The sequence below is a fragment of the Corvus cornix genome, chromosome 21, assembly GCF_000738735.6.
Source record: "Corvus cornix cornix isolate S_Up_H32 chromosome 21, ASM73873v5, whole genome shotgun sequence".
In the NCBI taxonomy this organism is placed as follows: domain Eukaryota; kingdom Metazoa; phylum Chordata; class Aves; order Passeriformes; family Corvidae; genus Corvus; species Corvus cornix.
In genome coordinates this window covers 4,064,519-4,087,409 of record NC_046350.1, presented here as the reverse complement: position 1 = coordinate 4,087,409, position 22,891 = coordinate 4,064,519, and the positions used below count along the sequence as shown (strand labels likewise).

Here is a 22,891-nt window from a genome sequence, read left to right as displayed (position 1 = left end):
GGAGGGAGGGAATTGTGTAACTGATGTCTGTGGCAGATGAATTTGTGCTATGGGAGACATCTGAGGGAGGAGGGGCTGGGTTTTTTGCATTTAAAATAAATTAAAAAAAGATTATTTCACTTAATATTTAAATCAAAACTTCATTTATTCAACACAGGACTCATTTGCTTGAAATACATTTAATTTACTGCCTACAATCATGAAGTAGACAGCACTAAAAGTTTTGGCTGCGTTTTCATGGGACCTAATTTTGTAATTTTGGTTAAATATCCAGCAATTGTGAGATCAGTTTCGCTTTTTGTTGGCTTACAATTTGTGCTGATAAGTATTTTTTTTACCAGCTGAATATATTTATATTGTCGGATTATTAAAAATAGCCTGTCAATGTGATAATTAATCCATGATTGATTGTTCTTATCCTAGTTCTTATCGTTCTCACACATTTACTGATGTTACTTTTCCTAGTAGAGCCATCAAGCCATTATCATTGTCTAAGCGTGCTTCTTTCCTATTGATTTGCAAGGAGTTTGAAAAAGCAAAGTGCAGAAATTTAGATGTGAAATGGGTGTATTGCATCATTTGTGTGTTCTGGCACTACAGAAGTAAGATGATCTATTCCAGTTATTGCTATATCGTATAAACTGACTGTTAGGGAACTAGTTTTTTGTTTGTAGGGTGATGACTCCTGAATGTGCATTACATATTTCTGTACGTGAAGCTCTGTCAGTGTGCAAACATAGGACAAAGTGCAAAGAAAAGGCAGAAATAGATGGAGGGGAAGAAAGTCTGCATTGTGCCTGGGCAGCACTTCCAGCATTCCAATGCAAGTGGGTCTGGACCTAAACAAAAGCTGGTCTGGGCTCAGGAATCCCTTTGCAGGCTGGTTCAGAACACCCACTTGAGCCTGGCCTTGACTCCCTCATTAACTCTTTCCATGGCTCTGTTGAAATGCAGTGACAGCTCTGATCTGATTTTGCCTCTGCACTGTCATAGACACTGAGCCACCTGCACAGACGTGAGTGTGGCACTGCTGAGCTGCTGCCTGGAGCAGCCTGTGCCTTCAGAAATAACATTGCAGCTTTGTCAGGCCCAGGCTGTCAAATGCAACGCTTCCCTTTTCGTATTTGGGTGAGTTTGTCTGCCAGAAAACTTAGGAAAGGACGGAGCTGGAGAGTTAAACCACTTGCAATAAATCCAGGAAGTTAGTTAAGTGTCCCTCAATTGATCATTTGGCCCCACAGTATCGTAGTTACCTGCAATCTACTTCTGTGCTTACTCATCTTCAGTGGTTTGGAATTCTTGGCACTCTTGTGCAGCTTTCTGGTGTTTCATCAACTGAGATACTTTTCAAAACCTGTTGCTTTTTTTGCGGTGAAATCTCCGCTTTTCTGTGTAGGCTGTACATGGATGAGGAAGCAGATTGCTATGTGAAAAGGAAATCTGAGTGGAATGCAATTAACTTTTACATAATTTGGTTATACATAATGTCATTAGTCCTTATTACAGCAGCATTGGGAGAGTCCAAAATCAAGAAGGGATATGGCAAATTCAGTAATCCTCTATTTTTCAAATATGCTCTGGCATGTCTAGGCTCACTTTTCCCATGTAATCTGATGAAAGAGTGTTGTGCACAGACATGCAAAATCCTGTTTGCTTAGATATGTGGTACATCAGATTAGCCTGGAGAAGCACTCGAGCTGGCCTTCAGCTGGGGCTCCAACATCTGCCTGTCTGTGAGCAGCTGCTGTCATGGCAGGGCTTGGCCTGGGGCATCTCCACAGGTCCCTTCCAACCCAAACCACTCCATGGCACAAGCTGAGCTGAAGAACAGACACACAGGTGATATTTTGTGAATTGGCACCAGCTGGCTAACAGGAATTTCGATTAAAGTTAGATTTCTGTGAAACTGCCCATCAGCTAAAGATAAAATGTGACCTGATACTGCAGTTCTGCCTGTTCTGCATGTACAGGGGAATGAGTGAAGAACAGGACCTGGTTTGGGTTTGAATTTTGTTGGTGCAGTTTGATTCCAATCTGAACAGACACACTGTTATCCCTCTAATGCTTGAACTTAAACATGTCATACTCCTCAACTTGGTATGACATTGACAGTGGTGCTACAAAACTGTGACACCAAATCCTGAAGGTTTAGTACAGTCTCAACTGAGAATTATGTTTTCAAAACCTTTTTTCTTCCTGAATGGAGGACAAGGCTGTAGTGTAAAGAACACTGAGAGCTGCTGTTTGTCCTCCCTTTTGCTGCAGAGGCAGAAATGCACAAGTGAGGTTTGCAGAATGCACAATTGTTTCCTTTGTTGGCAATGTCAGCTTATACTAATTTATGTTAATGAGTCCACAGACTGATCTAATGAAGATGTGAATCTAAAGATACAATACTGGACTGCTCAGCAGATCCAGATTCTAGTTCTGATTGTGATATTGCCTTCTTGTTTGACTCTTTTTGTAACTTCATTTCATCCTTATGTTGTCTCTTATTCTGATTATAAATGGGAACTGCTATTCCTGCACGACAGACACTTCTCAGTCATGTCTGGGTCTTTTTTACGTGTTCTGAAATACAAATGATAATATTGTCCAACCTCAGCAATTCAGAACTGAAATTACTATGGTAAGATATAGAGAGTTACAATAGTGGCTGCTGATATCAGCTGCTTGGGATCTGTTCTGCAGCATGCAATCTGCAGACCACAAAGGAGTCTGAACCCTGGAGGTTTTTAATCCTGGGTGGTGGTGGCCTGGAATAGATCTGAGGACTGATGGAACAGTGAAATGGAATCAATTTTCAGTTTGTGAAAAAGGCTGGTTTCGGATGTCCACGGTCATGCAGAGTTCTTTAATATTGTTCAAGTCTTAGAAGGAAATTGTTTGAAAGCATTCAGTCTTTGAGCATTTTTATATCACATTAAGAGATGACAAACTTGTAAGAAATTGTCCCTTTCTGTGAAGCAGAGTGCATTGTAAAGGAAGAGGAATTGTCTTGAGGTCACTGCAGGCAGAGGTAACCTTGGCTGGGGCTCAGCACCCGAGGGCAGCGCTGCCTCAGCTCTGTCCATACATTCACACTCCATAAATACACCTCCTGCACCTGACGGAGGGCAGGGATTTGTGAATCATGTGTGGCACAAGGTACCTGGAGGACGTGTGGTTCAGCAGGCAGTCCTTGCTGCCAGCAAAGGGCTGAGCAGGAGGCTCAGGCTTAGGAGTCCAGAATGAACCCCTGGAGCCCAGGACCTTGAATTTCGTTATGACTGTGCTGAACGTCAGTATCTTGTCTTTCAGCTGATGTGACTCAGATTCCTTTTTCCTGTCTTTGAGGAATGTATCTTTGTTTCCTTAATGACTTCAGTTTGAATCAAATGAGCTTTTTGAGCCTTGCCATTTAGCCCAAATAGATTCAACAGGCAATGAAAATCTCTAAGGCTTTCTAGATTAATTTCTTTCATAGCTTTGTTTGGTTGGGGTTTTTGTTTGCCTGTTTTTTGATGAAGTGCGTTGTAATGTAGTTTCTGGAGACTCTGTGCCAAGATGCCTCAAGGTGTTTAGTCTCTAACTCCTATTCAGGCTCAGACATTCCTGCTGCAATCTCTTGGAAGGTAGGAGCCTAAATACCAATGAATTGACACCTGCAGTGGAGCAGGGAGGTATCTGCTTTGTCTCCAGCCCACACAGCTTCTGCCCTTGGATAGTGATTCTCGTTTAGAATCAGGAAATACTAATAGCCACCTGCCTTTGTCTCAGTGGAGGTTTGTTAGGATAAATGTGTGGAAGGTTGTGAATCTGACATGAAAAGCAATGGGCACCACAAAGGTGCTTCCGACAGAGCTCTGCTGTGTCGGTCCTTCTCTGTGGTCCATAGGAATCTTGCAGTTTGGCCTCACCTTTCTTTGCTCCGTGCTAGTGAATCATGAGGCTGTAATAAAAAGGGGATCGTTACCTGGATACTCAATTTATGTGGCAGGTCTGCTTCTCCTGTAAAAGTTAACTGGGGAAAACGAGATAAAAGGCACTGACTGAACTCTGTTGCAGAATCAGAGTATTTTTCTGGATTAGAAACTGAATCACCTGAATGTTACCATCTGTTTCTTTCTTCTCCTTCTGCCCCCTCAAGTGTTCCTGCCCTATCTCATCTATCTGCTGCTGCCTGTAAAGATTTTGGAAGTGTGTAGTGGGAAATGAGACAAATCCGGCAGAACGAACAGCATCGTTTGCAGCCCATTCCCGATTCAGGACCTTGCTCATACAATGGGCTGTATCGCGGTTGCCATCTACCGGGCGAACGTGTGCTCGTGGTCACACAGCCTCCAAACAGCCACTCCATCCTGCCAGAAACCAGGGCTGGGAAGTTTCAGCTGCCTCAGAACCAGCTGAGTACTGCTATTCCTGGAGCTTTTGTACCTGGCATCCCTTGAGGGATTAACCAGGGTAGCTGCTATGTAACCACCGCTACTTGCAAGGCAGAATAAAAGTTCTTGATAGATGTACCTGGTAGCAGGGAAGTTACCCCAGTGTGATCCTAGTAACAGTGAAATAGGTAAAAATCATGCTCAGTCAGATGGTTAGAATAAGTACAGTATGTTTAGAGGTAGTAAACCAACTTCTGGATTGTCTGAACCAGTGCTGGAGCAATTAAAAATAAGATCTTTATAATGCTGAGAGAGGAAAAAGATGTTCTTTTCATTCATTCATATGGGTGCTCAGCCTGTGTGTTGTCAGAGATGGGAGGGGAGGAAATCCAATATTCATTAACAAAGTACAACGATATTGGCATTATCTGTGGGAAGTTCTGGAGATACTGCCATTAGCTGTGAATAAGCCTGTCAATCAGAGCCACTCAGGGGGATGCTGCTCTGGGAGGCACTGTAAACAAAAGCTGAGTCTCTCCCTCTTATGCTTTCTCATAAGCAAATTATTTGTATCTGCTGATGGTTTAGGTAAATTTAATCCCCCTGAAAGCCACTGAATGCAGGTACAGCCAACTAACTCTTAGCCTGTGTGTCTTACAGCATGACTGGCTTCGGTTTGCATTTGGAGTTTGGCAAATAGTTTTTTAAAATCCAAGCAGTCCCTGACTGTGATACTGTGAAATCTCCCTGGTTTTTGGTATTACTCACCTCCTTAGACATTTCAATGCCCTTCATCTCCAAGCAGTTTTCTATTTATCTTCACATCAGAATCTTATCTGTCAGTTTGATCTGAGGTTAAATGCTTCATCAGAGAGAGGAATGCTTTGTTTCTTGAGAGAACAGATAACTACAGTTGTCTTCTGAAGCAAAGCATAGTGGTTTTCTACAGTTATCAAGCTATGAGGAACCACTTGATGCGTGGCTGCTGCCATCTCCCAGGCAAATCTACGATCCTTCAGCTGCATTGCTGGTTCTGTAGAGAAGAAATGAGATTATTCTTGAACTCATGATCTCAGAAGTACAAACCATGACTTAAACCTGTGTAGCCACTGTGAGGAGAAGATGTTCTATTATGAACCTTTTATGCTGAAAATGCTCTGCACAAAATAGAAGAGCTGTGAATAGTTTAGGGAAGAGTGACTGAAATTATTTTTGACAATATCAGAACCACTGATATTTCCCTGGAGTAATAATCTTTTTCCCTGCTGAAATGCTGAAGCTCCAAGCAATTGGCTCAGTGAAGAAGACAAAAGATTTTAAACCTGTTTAGACACTATTCTAATCCCCTTAACTGGTGTCTCTTACTGAACTGAAAGGCAGGATGTTGATTCCTAGTAGGCCAGCAGGATTTGTGATTGGATCTAGGGAAGAAAAAACTCGAGGTCTGTGTCGCAGTGAATGAACTGTGTGTTGACATATGCAGGTACTTAGAATGTGTGGGACCATCAGTGGAAGTCAGAAGAAAGTCATTCCAAGAGAGTGTGCTTCAGCACCAGGCAAGTCTTCTAACAGTGGCAGATGCAGGAGATGGGTTGCTGTCAAGATAATGCTTAAAAATCAAGAAATGAAGCTTAATGAAAGTTCAAAATGCTCATTTGCTAGAATTAAATATGAAAATAGAAATATCTTAGAAGCACTAGCATTCAGATCCATGATTGCAGAACAGGTTTTGTTCTCGTTTACCAGCAGAAAAAAGGAATAGATGGACTACAAAGTACTGTTTGAAGTAGGGGGGGAAAATGGTTTGTGCTTAATCCTGCATGCTGTTCTCTGGAGGAAAATGGTTAGTGAGGAAAATCTAGTTAATTTGACTCGTTTTTCTCATAGAGCTCTAAGTAAAAATTTGCATCAGAGAGGTTTTACTGTGGGCAGGGATTAGAAAGTTAAAACTCTCTCAAGAGATGCAAATATCTACAGAGTTTTATATGTACATACATACATATATACATGTATTTTTATATATATAATAGTTCTCCCAGAAAAACACTGAACTTGGGGAAACCTTTGCAGACCTGGATGAGTGTGGAACTGGCTATGGGTGATGTTACTAAACTGTGTTTCTTTTTTAGAACAGGTGGTTGAGAAAGTGAGGCAAGATCATCTGTTCTTACCTGACTGAAAATTCACTGCAGAGGAACAAACAGGATTATGTTCTTACCTTGAAAATTTAAGTGTTTGGGGATGAAGGTGGATACACAGGTGCATCCACATTTCATTCTTCTAGCAGCAGTGGATTTGGTTTCGTTGCAAACAATTCTATTCAGTTTTGGATGTTCAGGGTTAGAGGTTTTAAATGCTCTACCTGAAGAAGCAACAAGCATTAGTTGGTGGAGAATAAATCCCTATTAGAGACCTCTGTAAGTCCCTCTGTAGGGACTGGGGAACAAAGTAAACTTAAAAAGTTCATAGGATTTGTGACCCTTAGTCCCTCTGACATAATTGAAAAGGGGCACCTTGTGTGGTTGTAGGAAATCATGGCTGTGGTGGTGTCTGACTGTAGTTCCCAGTTAAGCAGTGGAAGAGAAAAGCAGAGGAAACCTTAAAGAAATGAGCATTAAACAGCTGTCAGAGAGAATCCCCTGTTGCCTTAGAAGGGCAGACATTTCAGTGTCAACTGAGATGCACCAGGAAGGAGATGTCAGTCAGTGAAGAGTTAATTGCTCCAGCAAAAAGTAGTTTAGATAAAATCCTACCTCTTCTCTCTCCCCCGCTTCCTTGGTGTTGTGTACAGGAAAGGAGCTTGTACATCACCAAACTGACAGTGATTCCTCAGTGACTGAGCTAATAAACGGGATGAAATTTAAACTGCTTTCTCACACGGACACAGAGAGAGACTTGCAGAAGAGGGAGCAAGACGGAGGGAAAATGCAGAGTATTTTTACTTCCTAACATAGGCAATTGAGAAAAACACTCTTATTTCTACAAGACAATGGATTTAGGAAGCCCATCGCAGAAACACAGTAGGTGGATTTATTCTTTTTACTGCATCCACTAGAATTTTAGCTAGAAGATAAATTGTACTCGTGCTTACGGGGGCAGTTGTTGTTTAGTAGTACTTTCATAACATCACATTACTCTTCCTTTTCCTCACTCGCTCAGAGATATTCAGCCGTTTGACCCTGTTTGTCAGAGGATAATATTTTTTAGATCTTACCAGCACATTGTCATTCCAAAAGATCTTTTATCTTTAAGAAGGCATGTTTTATTAATTATAGCCGTAGTACCTAGATGAATACAAAGACTGTTAAGTAAATGAAAATCCATTCCACTTACAGCAAATGAAACATGTACTCATTCAGAGAAACCGTAATGCCAAGGACAGAGCAATTCCCAGTTCTCTGAATGAATGTGTTTACTCCAGAGCAGTTGCAGTAGCTGTAGAAATTGCATTTGAGTGTGCCTTGCAAAGTTTGCTGATGGAGGGAAGGAAGGCTGGCTTTTAAACAAGAGAAACTCCACGACAATGCACTGTGCTAAACTCTGCCCATCATTTCTTAATGTCATTAATCACTGCTGTGTGTACAGAATCATTTCTGCTGCCACACACTGCTGATGTACCTGCAATCTCCCAGTGATTATACAGTAGTTCTCCTGGTGTAGATTATGCTGATCAGATTTGGTTGTGCAGTCACTCTTATCTTTGCCTGTGGGACATAGTTCATTAAAGCCATTACCATGTGCAGTTCTCAGATGGTTCTGCAGTGTTGTGTGTTCCTGTGGCTCTGCACATGCATTTGTCAGCTGCATGTCTCATGGCAAAGTGTGATTGTGCAGAGGGGGCTGTTCCTCGGGTCTGTGTCTGCTTGAGGATCACGCTACTGCATCTCTAATGATGGTTTTAACACTACAGGTACCTTGTGTGATGAGCCATTTCGAGGAAATAATTAATCAAGTAAATGACTGACAAGTAAATTACAGCCAGCACTCACTGTTAGAAGCACCTGCAGGCATTCAGGTGCTGTGCAAGCCAGGTCCTCAGTTCTATTCTGCATTTTCCTTCTCTCAGTGGGCTTTATATAACCTTCCCCGCTCATCTCACATGCATTTGCACAGTCCTACTGAGATGATTAATCCTCAGCTGGAAGAGCTTTTTAAATAGTACAAGTACCAGATATTAGATTCAAGCTTCTTACAGAGAGTGTAGGGATAAAGTCTGGATTCTCTGCACAGCGTATCGTGGTTGCGATGTCCTGTAAATGTAGTTGTGAAATCAGAGAGACTTTGCCAATGACTGTCTCCAGAGAATCTCTGCTGAGTTCTTCACTGTCTGGTTCAGAATCCGATTTGCTTTCCTGCCCTGAATTCAGGTGCTGGACAGGCTGTGCTGTGAGCAGTTTGCTGCTTGCTTCTCAGCAAAGTTGTGAACTGGCTGCAAGTATCACCCGAGGTGTGCAGATTTCCCACCTTGGCCAGAATAAAGTTTAAAGCAACAATAAAAGTTAGAATTGTGAGGGAGTTGTGAAGATTCCATGCTACTGTTTTGTTGTGAAAAGTGCAGCATAAGGAGGTAATTTAGGGACAAGAGACAATGCAGTGACAGACTGTGCCATTCATTTTTATAGCAGAGAAATAGCTGTCCTGTCAGTCCCCAGCACCTGAACAGGTGATGCTTATGCTCTCTACGGATGAGATGCCCTTACTTGTGAGAAGTGAGGAGGCTTGGTCAAGTCTCTGGAAGACACTACCTGGACTGGCACAGCTTTTTGTGTCTAAGACTTGTAGTTCGTGCAGTGCCCTGTGCACTGAATCCTTGTGTCCTTCTACCCAGTGGGATATTTGCAGGTCTGTTTGCAGTTTCTGTGAGGATTGAACAGCCGGTGGTTGTGCTGCTCTCGGTCTCCCTTCCTGCCCTGGGCAGTGGCTGTGCTGCTCCGGGCTGATTCCAGCGCTGCCGCATTGGACGGGAGAGCTTTTCCCGGTGCGGAGCGCGCTCCGTGCGCCCGCAGCGCATCCCGGTGGCAGCGAGGGATAACCGCGGCCGTGGGGGAGGCGATTGTCCCTCCTCAGCGCCACTTCTGAGGCCACACCGAGCGCTGCTTCCAGTTGTGGCTCCTCAGCACGCGGTGATGTTTCCAACTCGAGATCCAGCAGCGCTTGGTCGGGTGTTAAGGTTCTGGAGCATGTGATGCGCAAGCTTATTACAAACTTACAAACTTCTTCAGCAGCCCTTCTTCACCTTTTTTCTTATTTGCGGGCTTTGTATTTTCAAATGGCATCAGTTCCCATGACTAAGAACTCTGTTAGTGAGAATTAACAATGTATTTCTGGTGAGAATATCAAGTCACTTATGACCTTCACTCCCAGTTCAGACTGACACAAGATAGCGAAGACCTTTGATACCCACGTGCTTCTGGCGAGTTTTTCATTTGGGGTTTTGTTCTTTCCCCGTGTTTCTGGGCCAGCTTTCATGCCATGCCCCTGCTGTTCAGCCATTCATGTTCATAAGAGGCTAGTTCTAACCTTCTTAAAAAATAAAACCCAGCTGAGGTCAAACCTGGCAGCACAGCTTTGATGCTTGCTGCTGTGGCAGAGAATTCAAAGTTTAGTCCCCCACAGTTCTCTCCCCTCAGAGCAGTCTCTTCATTTATTCATACATTATTAACTGGTGATTTGAGTAACAGATGTGTATGGGGGGGCATCCATAATTTATTACAAGGATGAACAAACCGTGGCCTGTGGACAGTGAGGACAGGCTAAATTCCCTGGGCTGGTGGGGGCAGGGGTTTCCCTTAAAGAGAGACAGGAGGGTTTCATGCACTGGGGCCTTTGGGCACTTGGGGATAAGCTCAGCTGTGAGTGAAAATTCTGATCCTGGAAATTTCCAAGGGTTGTGCCTGAGAGGTCAGAGCAAACATAAAGTGGGCACAGGGTATCGCTAAGAACAGTGAAGCTGCTGCTTGCAGGTTATTTTTTTGCTGCTCAAACTGGCTAATCACATAAACTGCATTCTGTGCTTCCATTTAATAGCTAAAAGGGGTGACAGTAATTGTAATTTAGCGGTGACAGGCAGAGATGTGTGCAGAGAATTGACTTGCAGCAAGTTCCTGTGCTAAGGCAGGAACTGCAGCCCCTCTGTGCTGTTTGTAGGACGGCCCTGGTGCTTGGGATGTGACAGGGCCTAGACTTGTGTCTCTTGAACCCTCTTATTTGCTCTGCTGGATTTTGGGTTAGGTTTATGTGATTTTTCTGTCTCTAGTAAGGAAGTACTTGAAAAGCCCTTCTTTTAAGTGGAAGACTTCAGGAAAATTTTATAGTGAACATCTTAACTAGAAGTGGCTTCAGAAACTTGAATGAAATCACTTACTTTGATTTTATGGATTTCCACCAAATGGGAAATGCTCCATAAACCAGAATTTTTTTAGGCTTGTCATGTGCTTTATAAACCATTAACTATTTTGATGAACCAAAACATGTTGATTCAAAAGACATGTATTATTTTGGGACCATTCCTTTGTAGAAATCCTGAAAGAAAACCTTCCCAATTCTTGTCACAATTCTCTGCCGCAACACTGTCCACTGATGGTTCCAATACTTGAAAGAAATCTAAGCAAATATAGTTGTCGTAAGACATGAACTGTGACTAGTAATAGGAGTAGAATAAATATACTTGCTAAAAGAAGAAAAGGGACTTTTGGAACAAAGCCTTCCAGTCCCATATGTTTTAATTCCGCCTGTGCCAGTCTGCATTTGTGTCATGGCTGAGTCTTTGGTTCCTTCAGGAGGTAATCCAAAGGAAGACTTTGGCACCCTTAGTGGTTCTTGGAAAGAAACTTGAGTTTTATTCTTGAGTCTCTTCCATTTCTAACTTAAAGCCCATCTGTGAAAGCCCAATATTCTGAGTTAGGATTTTGCAGCACAGGTCTGTTATAATATTCTGATATCTTTGTGCTGAACAAATGGCACTGGTGGCATTGAAGGAACTGAGGCAGAGTCAGTTCTTTCACTGTTGGGTTTTATTAATAAACAGCAAAGATCAAAATGCCACTTTTAATGGTGTCCTCATGGCAGTGTGTGTGTTAAAACCAACATGTCTGTGCAGTTCAGCTCTGGAACTGGAGCAATCCTGGCTCTGTCCACACACAATGTGTGGCACAGCAGCTCACTGCAGCAGGCTCTGTGAGGAATGTTTACATCCTGGCCTGGAGAAGGACACAACACATTCTCTGAGCAGGGCATTACCTGGTACCTGGGCACCAACAAAATCTCAGCTGAGGGGAGAAAATCACTGAGCAGGGAATTGCAGCCCCCCCAGAGGCTGTGTGAGAGCCCAGCAGGAGTGACCTGTGACAGGGAACGAGTCTGTGACTCCACGGAGCAGCTCGGGCAGAAGATGTCGTGGAGCTGCCTGGGGATGACAGGGCAAATGAATGCAATTACCTTTTATAATAAAATGTACTAGGTATTTTTGTAATAGTCTCTGACTGACAGCTGGGAGAAGGGGCATGAAAGGGAAGGTAGGTGAACTAGCTTGCAGGTATGAAACAGAGCTCAGGATTTTAGCTGCGTAACGCAGTTTCAATTCCACATCTCTGCATCTTGCAGAGAAACCTAATTTTTTTAAATCTCCACAGGCTTCTCGGAGACAGAAGATGCTAATTTTAGATATGTGGCAGCTCGTCTTCTTCCCCACCCCCTTCCATTTGCTGCCAGAATGCTTAACAATCCAGTAAACAAGCTGTAGGAAAGAGGGGGAATAACCTCAAGAGCTGAGGTTGATGTTGGCCTCTTGTCCATGGCATTTTTGGGGAAGGATTTGCCCCCTGCCCGTGGGTCTTGAGTTTGAAACCGATTTAAAAATAGAAGAGTAACAGTTGAACTGACAGTGAAAAGAAGTATTTAAAGGTGCAGTAATCGTGGCTGGCAGCCCCTTCTCTGACCTGATTAATTCTGCACCAGTACTCAGGATAGTCTAAATTAAAGCATTGCATAAGGAGAGTGCTGGGAAGTAAAGGAACAAGCCTGAAAATTTCATGCAGAACTCGGATATCTCATTTTTGGTTGCTCTACACACCGAAAACGTGACACAGAAATCTCATGTATCTGCTTAGGGAGTTTGTTATAATTACAAAATACAAAGTACACTGTTAACAAGGTCTGATTTGAGATACCTTTTTCCTGTCCAAAAAGGTGTGTTAGTTCCTCTTAATGAGTACCCAGAGTCCTAATTAGTGCAGATAGTGAATGATAATTTCCACACTCTGTACTGATCTGCTTGTGTTGCTGCATCTTCATCCTCTGCTTCAATCTTGTGTGGGCAAACAAAATTTGGAAAATGTTTATCCAAACCCAAATGTATTAGATTTGCAACCATCTAATTATTAGGCTTTAGAGTGCAAATTGTTTTGTCCTCATTTTGGCAACAGGTAGAGTGATCTGAGTGTGTTAGGTAGAATTTTCACAATGAAACTTTTTTATTTAAGAATTTCTGATGCAAAGTTCCCCAAATTCCTTTGGCTTAAAAAGGCCCAGAACTTTCCAACTTTTATTGTAGAAGTCCTTTATTGTAACTGCTCTTGTGGGCACTTGAAGCTGTGTGTGCATAAATAGATAGGAAAATGTTTAAAATTAGGCATTAATTGCTGTATGACTAAAAGTTTTGTGTTAGACCTGCACATGACACACGTGTGTGTTCTGTCTAGAAAATCTGCTATTTTTAAAGTCGGAAATGTGAGGCAGTGAAGTGTTCATTACATTTGGAACACGTGGATAATAAATCTGCTTAAATTTAACATGCATCATAATTTCAAACACCCTCGAGTGTCTGGAAAGTTTAACAAAGCATGAATGCCTCATCTACTTTGTGCCTGAACAGAGCAATGCATTTATCTTTTCCAATTTATTTGGGACAATGGAGCAGAGTGCAGCACAGCTGTTTTCTATGGATGCAAGCATATGTGTCTTCTATTACTAATTAGTAATCGATTCCACCCCACTGTGCGTTTTTCATGGCTCAACTGTCTGAGAACTGTGTCTGTGCTCAGAAATCCATGTCAGAGTTGTGACTGAATGAATTGCAAGTTTTGATTTTGGGAGAGAATTAGCTCAGGAGATTTTGTCATATGTGTCAGGGTGCTGTCTGCTGAAAAATGAAATGATTAACTTATTTCTTTGCTCCATTCCTGTCTTGGGTATCTCGTACCTTGTCCTCAGCACACACCAAAGATGTGATTTACCCTGAAGCAGGTTATTATCTGTTCACAGGGACAATCCATGTAGTTCAGGCAGCCATTATTCTCTGCTGGTTGTGGTTGTTTTGTACCTTTTCCACATCTCTCCCACAGTGCTGACACTGGATTCTCAGAGGCAGCAGAGCTTTGCAGACAATGGGCTGTAGGCTAGAAATACGTCAAAAGCAGTAACAGGACCAGGAGCAGGGAGCTGTGGGCATGCTCCCTCTACTACCAACAGCAGAAACACGGAATAAAACAACTGTGCTGGGCTGCACTCAAGCAAGAATATGATTGCATTTCTATTTCTAAGGGGAGAAGAAAGATTGCATGGAGAAACAAAGGGATCTGAGGTAATTTAATATTAATCTCTGTGAGCTGTGTCTCTGTTGCTTGGATGCATCTGGAATAACCAGACCCGCTGGAGTAGCTGAGGTTTAGCACCTCACCAGAGGAGTTGACAAAACTAAGAAGAAAGGACAGGGGAAGTATTGGGTGGTAAGAACTGCAGTCACAGGGAAGGGAAATGACCTCCAGGATTGTACTTCAAACACAATTCCTTCCCAGGACGCCCAGAAGATCTGCCTGCCCTGAGGTGTCCAGCTGGCGAGGGCAGGTGGGTGTTTGCCTGACAGCTCTGGCTGTGCAGACTTCCTGCATTTGGGAATCGGCTCTGGCTGCAGGCGAGGCAGCGGCAGAGCCCCACACTCACTCTCCAAGGCAGCTTCTACTGGTGCCTCTGGGCTGCTTGTAGTTTGTCAGATATTTAATGATACTACAGTGAGAGCAGTTGTACAGCAAGATATAACACAGAGTTCGACTTCCCAGTTATAAAGCTTGGAGGGACAAAGAGAAGCAGCAAGCCAAAGGATCTTTACATTTTGCTTTTAGTGATCTTAAAAGAAGTAGTAGAAATTCCAGCAGCAAACACATCTGTCTGCATCTGTCACTGCAGCACCTCCAGACTTTATCACCTGCACACAATAGAAACTACATACTGAAGTGTTTTTGCTTAAACAAAGTGGTCCAGACAATCATCTTTCCCTCATTTTCAGATTGTTAGTCAGAAGTTTGAAAACATGTTGAAAACTTCTTATAAAAATCCACATGAAATGGAAGTGCTGCATAGAGGCTCATGGTGTGAGTGGGGCTGGGGTTGTGGTGCTGTGGACTGTTCTTGTCACTGAAGTGGTTGAGAACTCACAACTGGTTCATTGTGGTTGGTAGCTGAGCTTTACTTCTAGAGGCTTTCTAAGGCCCCAAGATCTGTTTGAAACTGTCTTTGCCTTCTTTCATTACTGCCTTTCCCCCTTCTCTACTAGACATAAGCATCTTCCCATCTTTTGTAACACAGATTTCCTTGGAAGAATGTGTGTTCGCTGAAAACCTCAAACAGCCAAGATGATTTATGGGTCTATGAGAAAATAGGCCACCAAAACACTTCAGTTCTTCCAATCTCCAAATTAGAGAAAGATCTAAGACTAAAATAATAGAGATTGCGAATGTTGTTTATTCTGAAACTCTGTGGTGAAAAAATCAGGTTAAACCAGCTCAGTTCAAACAACTTTCTCAGTGTTCTCTTTGCTTATGGTGTTCAATAGAAGTTTGGGAGAAGGGGGATGAAAGGGAGGGCAAAAGAATGGTTGGTATCTCGGAGAGCCAAAGGAATGGTTGTTATCTCTGTGTTATAAACAGGCTGGTGAGCCCCAGGGAGGTGAGCTGGTCAGTGGCAGAGGGTTTCAGGAGCAGGTAAAATTTAGTTGTTAGGTTTTGGTTCCTGTCCTGCTGTCAGACACATGTTACAGGACATGAGCCTGTGGCACTGGGCATGTGAAGGATGTTACCTTTCTTCCTCTGCCTGAAGAGAAACAGAAGGCAATGGACAGCACACAGCGCCACAGTGTCTGATTTTATTACAGAAAAAGTCACAAAACTTACTTATGGAAAGCATCTAATTGGTATTTACAGCACATTCAATGCCTGTCATTTTGCCCTCTATTCGAGTTGACAATGGAGAAGTTATTACTTGCAAGCTGTGAGAGTTTTGATAGCAGCTTTCAAGTCAATTGTTGTTTTAGTTGAACAGAATGTTGGTGGTTGTTTTCACTGTTTATATCCCACAAAGATAATTTTATTTGGAGAAATCTATCTTGTACACAGTGTGCTGGGCTTCTTCACCTTTTCTCTGCAGAAAGTACATGGGAAGGTATCAAGGGGACCTAGGGAGAATTTAAAATCACAAAGACAAAACTATTGCTGCACTAGATTGTGCAATCCCATGGCATCATCTGGTGCAGGGCTGGAAATCCATCATTCTACTGGATGTTGAATTTATTGTTGACTCAGGATTAAATGTATGGAAGGATCTTATAGTTTTCCAATCTGATAGTGTTTGTCTTGGTTACTGTCTGTAAACATTTGGCAAGAAAACCTTAATTTGAAACTTCCCAACTCTTCATATGTTAAAAGAATGGTGATTTTGTTCTATGTCTTGCCACCTGCTGTTCTCTTCTGTGGTAAAGTACATTGGTAACTATGGGAACAAAAACTTAAGAACAGACACCCACATGTGTTGAAGTTGATTTATACAAGGTCTTGAAGTGATGCCATGGATTGTGAGAGATGGAGCTCTCTGGATGGAGTTTGATGGCTTTCAACGAGGGCTCAGTGTTTGACTTTCATAAGTTATTTAGAATGTCCCTGGCATTGTGGATGTTCCATTCTCTACTTAACTGTGGTGTAACATGGTGGTGCTGCATTTCCCAGCTGTCTCATTCTGTCCCCAGCAGTGCTAACACCCCTCCCCTGCACTGGGCAACAAGATCTCTGTTATTTTTATCAGGAAATGGGTCTTAAGAATGTGATAAAATGTGGCAGCTGGAGCCTTGGGATGAGGGGTGTATGTGTAGGTGAATGTGTAGTCAAATTATAATGTAGCCTTATAGTGTGTGGCACTGTGACCTGACAAAGCTGTGCTTATCAGTCAAAGCTTGGGTGGTTTGTGCTGTTTCTCTGGAAGTGCCCTGTTCCTTTCCCAGCAAGCAGCCAGGATGGTGCTGTGGTTGTGTGGCAGAAGTCTGGGGTAGATAAGGATCCTCTGTGGACAGTGCAGCCATACAGCAAGGGCAGATCTTTGTCATGTCATGGCTCATCTCTTCTAACCGGGCTCGGCTGCTTGGTGCCATCACACTGGGCTTTCTCTGCATATCTTGGAAAGTAGCAACTGAGAGAATTCCTGGCCCCTTTTAGTCCCTTCTTAGGACTTAAACCTTTGTGATGTGACAGCACCACACCACAAGTCACTCTTTGCTCTGGTTGGTAGAGCTGGAGAGCTGGGAATGGAGGATGAAGGAATTAGGGCATGCTATGCTTTGTATAATATGGAACTGACAACGGTGTAAGTTTGCTCCATGCCAGAGCACTGTGCCAGAGCACTATGCTCTCCAAACTGGAGTGCTGCTGACCTTTCCCAGTCACTTATACACTTCTGGTGTGAATCAGAGTCCACGAAAGCCAGATCAAAGTCCATCATTGATTTCAAGAGTCAGCAGATTGTCTTTGCACAGAGGAATTTCCTGGTTTAGACTAGACATTACTTGGAATAAGATAATGTAAAATGCTTTGGTCTCGGTGATAGCACAGTCTGTGTTCTCTTTATTTCAAAAAATTTGCATGTGTTGTGAAGGCATTCAGGTTTTTTCTCTGACGATTGTTCTGTGACCCTGTTCTAACTGCACAGCAAAAAACTCCCAGAGAAACAAAACATTTCATTTTATGAAGTTGATACCATACAGTAATTAGGTACTGATTCTGAATCGCTAATGGTCTCAGATGGGAGTATATTTTTCTTTCTAAAGAAAGCATAACCTTGTAAAGCAAAAAGCTTTGCTCAGTTTGATGGAGTAATTAGTGAATTAGTTGATCATCCTTAGCTGTTATCTTTTAATTTGCTCTGTCTCTTGATCAAGTTGTGAGGAATAGGTGGTGTTGAATGGGAGGTTTGTCCCTAGCAGTGAATTGAGCCTACCCTGCAGTGTGAAGACTTCCTGCCCTGAGATTCCCCAGAGAAGTTGTCTGACAGGCATTTTCTGGGCCTCAGCACTTACCCATCTTCTCCCTTCTGATATGAGACAGAGATTTATTGATAACCTGCGCTTGCCTACAGGAAATAAGAAGAGAAATGAGAGTTACTTGCAGGATAAACATTCTCTGCAGTATTCACCCTGATAAGCCTGTGTTAAAGCACAGTGGCTGCAAGAGGAATTACCCAAATGTAATGTGGTGTAAATACATGAGGCCCCAGAGGCTCCTGCAGTAAGTGCTCCTCAAGTGCTCCTGGATGGGTTGCTCAGGAGATGAGACCCCAGGGGACACAGCTAATGCTGAAAACCACTAAGCAAATAGGATAATGTTTTATTGAAAGTAAACTTCAGCCAAGTCCTGGACTCATTCCTTAGATGGCAAGGACCATGGGATTCATGCCTAAATGAAAATTGTGGAGGGTTGTGCCAGATCTTGCAAAGATCTTGATCTTTCTGCAATGGCGACTGGTACCTAAAATGCAAAGACGATGTAGGATGAAGACAGCAGGACAATCCAGCTGCAACAGCTGGGAGCTGTGAAGGAGAGTCAGCATTCCCAGTTTGGAGAGCCTGAGTGGGGTGGGAGGAAGGTGACTCTGTGAGCATTTCACAGCACCTCATGTACTGAAGTAGGTCAGGATGAGGAGGTACAAGGCAGGAGGGCAACGTCAAACAGCACACACAGATTGGCTTCACTTGCTGCAGTCGGGTGGGGAGAGGATCCAGAGCAGCACTGCCTGCTGAACCCGTGTGGGGGGACTGCCTGCAGGGCTCCGTGGCGGAGATGCCCTGGGTGTTGAGCAGGGCACTGGGATCCTGCTTACCCTGCCCCCCAGCATCGGTGTTCCTTTCCTAGAGGGCAGAATAACTATTTACCAGTCCTTTATCATTCCTGTTTATTTAGATTTCAAGTCCTCAAAGGAACAAATTGTTTTATCCTGTGTATTTCAGTGGCATGTAGGAGGGGCAGGAGCTATTCCTGGTTGGAATTTTTAGGCAGCACCCTCATACGAAGATGCTGAAATTCTTCTCCAGGATTTAGACAGAACTCAAAGGTCTGTGTCTTTCTTCTCATGAGTTGTGCTTTGGGACACAGACTACAATAATGTGCATTTTTTCCCAGCCATATCCCATTAATTCTGCATTAATATTTCCTTGCAAGTTAAAAAGGAGGGAAATATATCGTCTTTGCCAAGAAAAGAAATTAGAAATAAATCTAAAGAGAACAGCTTGCCTATTTTTATCAGTAGCTGTAGACTTGCTTTCTAAACTAAAGTAAGTCTGGGAGGATCCCATAACAATGTGTAGGATGCTGAATGGACACAGGGGGGGAGGCATTAACATAAAAAAGAGGTTGGTTTTTTTCCCTTCTTAAATGAAGTAGCACCTCACTGATGTTTGCTGCCTACTGCAATACATCCCAGAGGAATTAAAACTGACTTCTCCTTTGTGCTTCTTTCCTGACATCCACAAGTCTTTCCTTCAGTTCTTTTCCGAAGGAGTATAGCAAAAGACATCCCTAGGTCCCGCCTGAGAGCAGGGAGGCAAAGAGTTAACGAACAGTTATCCCAGGTGGCTGAACACTTGAGTTGCAGGGAAAGGCTGGAAACATTCATTGAGATCCTGCGCTGGTTTCTACCTGCCAGCAGCTCCAGATCCACTCCTGCACAGGGAATAAAGGAGATGAGCCTGCTGAGAGCAGAGGCAGCAGGCATTCCTAGGAACCCTCGGATGCTGCAGTAAAGACCAACGGGCAGTGTTCTTCTCCTCATTCTTTAAAAGAGTCTTTCGAAAGATCAGGGATGTGCATATGGTCTTTACTGCTTCCTCTGGTGTTTTCACTTGAATCTCTCACTGGAATATGGATGATGCAAGCACAATTAAATGCCTCAGCCCAGAAAAAGGTAAGGGGAAAATGTTTATTTTAACCACCTTTCTGAGGGAGATTAGTTTTACTGTAGAGAAAAGTGTAGTTTACAAAGCTTCCTTGGACACTTCTTTTCTGTTATTCAAACTTAAATGCTTTAAACAAATACAGCAGGTTCTTAAGGGAGCTTTTGCTGTACCTTTGCCTCCTACTATCACTAAAGCTTAAATAATAAATGTATCTCTAATGGCTGCTCCTTCCTGCAATAAAGTGTGCAACGAAGGAGTGCACCAGGTATGTTCATGTTCCTTTTCTGCTCACTTAACTAGCTGCTGTCACCCAAAGAAAGGCTTTCTATTTTTAACCAGAGACCTTCTGCTACCCACATTAGAAGAGAGAAAAGAGGCTCCGGTACTGTTGTGAGTCAGCTGCATTGTTTTAATTTTTTAAAACAGGTGATTTGCTGCTCATTAGATGTAGATTCTTTACACCCATCCAACAAGAAGAGTGCACAGAATGAGTTGGGGTTGAAGTTGTCCCTGGCGGGATTAAACCAGGGATGAAGTCAGGGAAGTGCCTGGAGCTGGGAAAACTGTGCTGCAGTGTCCTGCATGCTGAACTTGGAGCTCATCCCTCCTGTACTGATGGCTGCTGAAGGAATCTATGAACTCCAGATCAATTCTCAAAAGCCCAGTTTTAATTTTTAAAGGCTTTATTTCCTCATCCATTTACTCAGGAAAAGCCTGGAGAGAGAAACCCTTCCCTGAGATGTATTTTAATTGACTCCAGTGCCCGGTTGCTTGTCTGTATGCATTTTGTATTTCATATCTGTTAGGCATTGTGGTTTTACAGGAGTTACGCAACAAGTAAAGAAGGATGTCTTGGGTTCTGTGTTCTCAGAAAAGATTCTCTGGACACTGCTCTCCCACTTTGGTGTCTTTGGGAAGGCAGAGCAGTATCCCTCACTCCCTGTGCTTTCAACTCATCAATGCTTAGTGCCACGTTCCTCAATCCCTTGCCATACCTTTTGAAGGAAGCACTCCTTAAAATTCTCTCTTCTTTTCTAAAAATCATTTCTAGATGAAAACTTTACCAAAGTGGAAAAGTGCTTGGCTCTAACTTGGTGTTTGGGTGTCAGAACCAAACCTCATATCCGTGAGCTCTGGTTTGGCTTCGCCTTGTCTTTGTTATTAAAATACTAAAAATAAGCTCCAGCAATGCCATTCACTGAGAAAGGGACAACAGGTAACTCAGACAGGTGTGGCTGTACCTGTGCACTCATCACTCCAGCAAATACTGTTCCAGTAACTGAAGGAGGATGTGGATGTGAAAATTACAGCAAATGGACTTTATAAGGTCCCATCCTAGAGCAGAATGGTAATTAAAAAGAGGGTGACCATAGAACATCACATGGGAAAAGCTTCTACTGTACACAGAAATGGCCATTGTTTTTTCCATAGTTTTATGACCATATTGGAAATTGTTTTATTTATTGACAAAATTAATATCAAGTCCATGAATACTTCTAGGCTGAGACAGATTTAATGAATCTGAGAAGTCTGCGAACAATTCAGGTAAGTAGTGAGAGAGTCTCAGTATGCATCACAACAACAGGCAAATGTTAACCAATATTTCCTTGGAGATTTGTTAAGAACGAAGCAGAGATGATGAGATGCATTTGAGCATTGTCAATATTTATGTTAAAAGCAAAAAAGCAGATTTTAAAACTTGGCATAAGAGTTTATTTATCTGTACCATACTGCTGGCATAGAGGCGGGAGATTTGGGAGCATGGAACTTTAATTGAACAGTGTGCTAAACAGGGAGAAAGTATTTCCTATATGCAAGAACTTTTCTTGTTCCAAGGAAAGAAGGTGGTTTTCTTAAATCTTCAGAACCTGTAAATCCCCAGGTTTTGGACTGAGTTGGCTGAAGTGGTACGTTTATCATAGAATCATGGAATGGTTTGGGTTGGAAGTGACCTGAAATATCATCTGGGCAGGGACACCTTCCACTATCCCAGGGTGCTCCAAGCTCTGCCCAGCCTGGTCTTAGACACTTCCAGGGATCCAGGGGCAGCCACAGCTTCTCTGGGCACCCTGTGCCAGCGCCTCCCCACCTTCCCAGGGAACAATTCCTTCCCAATATCCCATCCATCCCTGCCTTCTGGCAGTGGAGAGCCAGTAACATACTTTTAATGATTGCATTTTCTAACAGAAGTGTTTCAGGACTGAAAACAAGAATAGTTTGCTTTTGAAAATGTCATGATGGGACAGCCTGAGTATTCCTCCTCCAGTTACTGTTCTCTGAAACCTGATGCACCAGTGTGCATCCATTTGTACTTTCAACAGACAAGGTCCTCAGGGAAGGTGTGATGAAACAGGAATTGTGTCACCCAAAGTCCTTTTGGCTTCTTCCTACTGGGTGCAGCTTTCAGCTTCTGAAAACAGGAATGAGAGAGAGGGGCTCTCACCTGAGGATCTCCCTGGAGATCATCCAGGTAGCAGTTATTCAGGTTTATTCCTTGCTTGCAGTAGGGAGCTGCTGAGGCTGAGATTGAATCAGTGTTTGTGATTAAACCAGCTCGGTGTTTCTGCCAGATGGTGTCGTTCTAAGCCAGTGAGTGGAAACACCTGGAAAACAAATGGGGTAACTGAAAAGAGCAGAGGTTCCATGGGCAGAGGTTCCATGAGCTGGAGCTACAGGCAGGGGTTTGCACGAAGGTTCTTTTTAAAGCGTTCCACCTTCTTGCTGTCATCTGCAGCATTAAAAGGAAATGGGATTCTTCTCTCAGGTATAAAACCAGTCGTGATGCAACTGAAGCCAGTAGTTCCCAAGTGTTATGAAAGCCTCCAGAGGTCTTCATATGATGATCTGTTCAAGCATTCATAGTGAGAGGCACCAACATCCAGGCTCTCAAGACTTTGGTGTTCCAGTGACTTGCCACTCTCCTTTTTAAAGGGTTTCTGGCTGACTAGAGGCTGAGGAGTCATTGATGATGATCCAAAAAATTCCTTGCTCCCAGTAATTCTGAAGTGTTCAATTATCACTAAAGAAACAACTGATAGTGTCAGTGCTAGTGGGAGAAGGATGGGCTATGTCCTGAGAGAAGCATTGTGTCTGGGAAAATCCTTCAAAAATGTGGCAGCTGGCAAACATCTTCCAGTGGAACTGCTCATGAGATGTGACTGCAGAATTTCAGCCTCCTGAGCTACTCCAGACTCCCAGAAACTGCATTTGAACAATGTCTCTCACTGGGGAAGGCCAATATTCAGGTGTTCTCTGGTTCTCCAGCATCATCGGTCCTGATTTTGCCTTTTACTGAAGATGTTGTTTCTGCTGGTCTAGCCCT

At 43.1% G+C, this 22,891-nt stretch overlaps 1 protein-coding gene across 6 annotated transcripts in view; it reads left to right on the top strand.

The window, feature by feature from the left end:
• Positions 1–22,891, top strand: part of PLCH2 (phospholipase C eta 2) — a 74,277-nt gene that overhangs the window by 9,778 nt on the left and 41,608 nt on the right. The window contains exon 1 of one of the 6 annotated variants that reach the window (XM_019289765.3): positions 7,220–7,384. The exons of 4 other annotated variants lie outside the window; for them this stretch is intronic. In XM_019289765.3, coding sequence (XP_019145310.3) covers positions 7,354–7,384 — 31 coding nt within the window. In that variant the 5' untranslated portion in view covers positions 7,220–7,353. Of the gene's footprint in view, positions 1–7,219; positions 7,385–19,131; positions 19,578–22,891 lie in introns of those variants that run through there. One more of the 6 variants, XM_019289764.3, reaches the window with a different exon arrangement.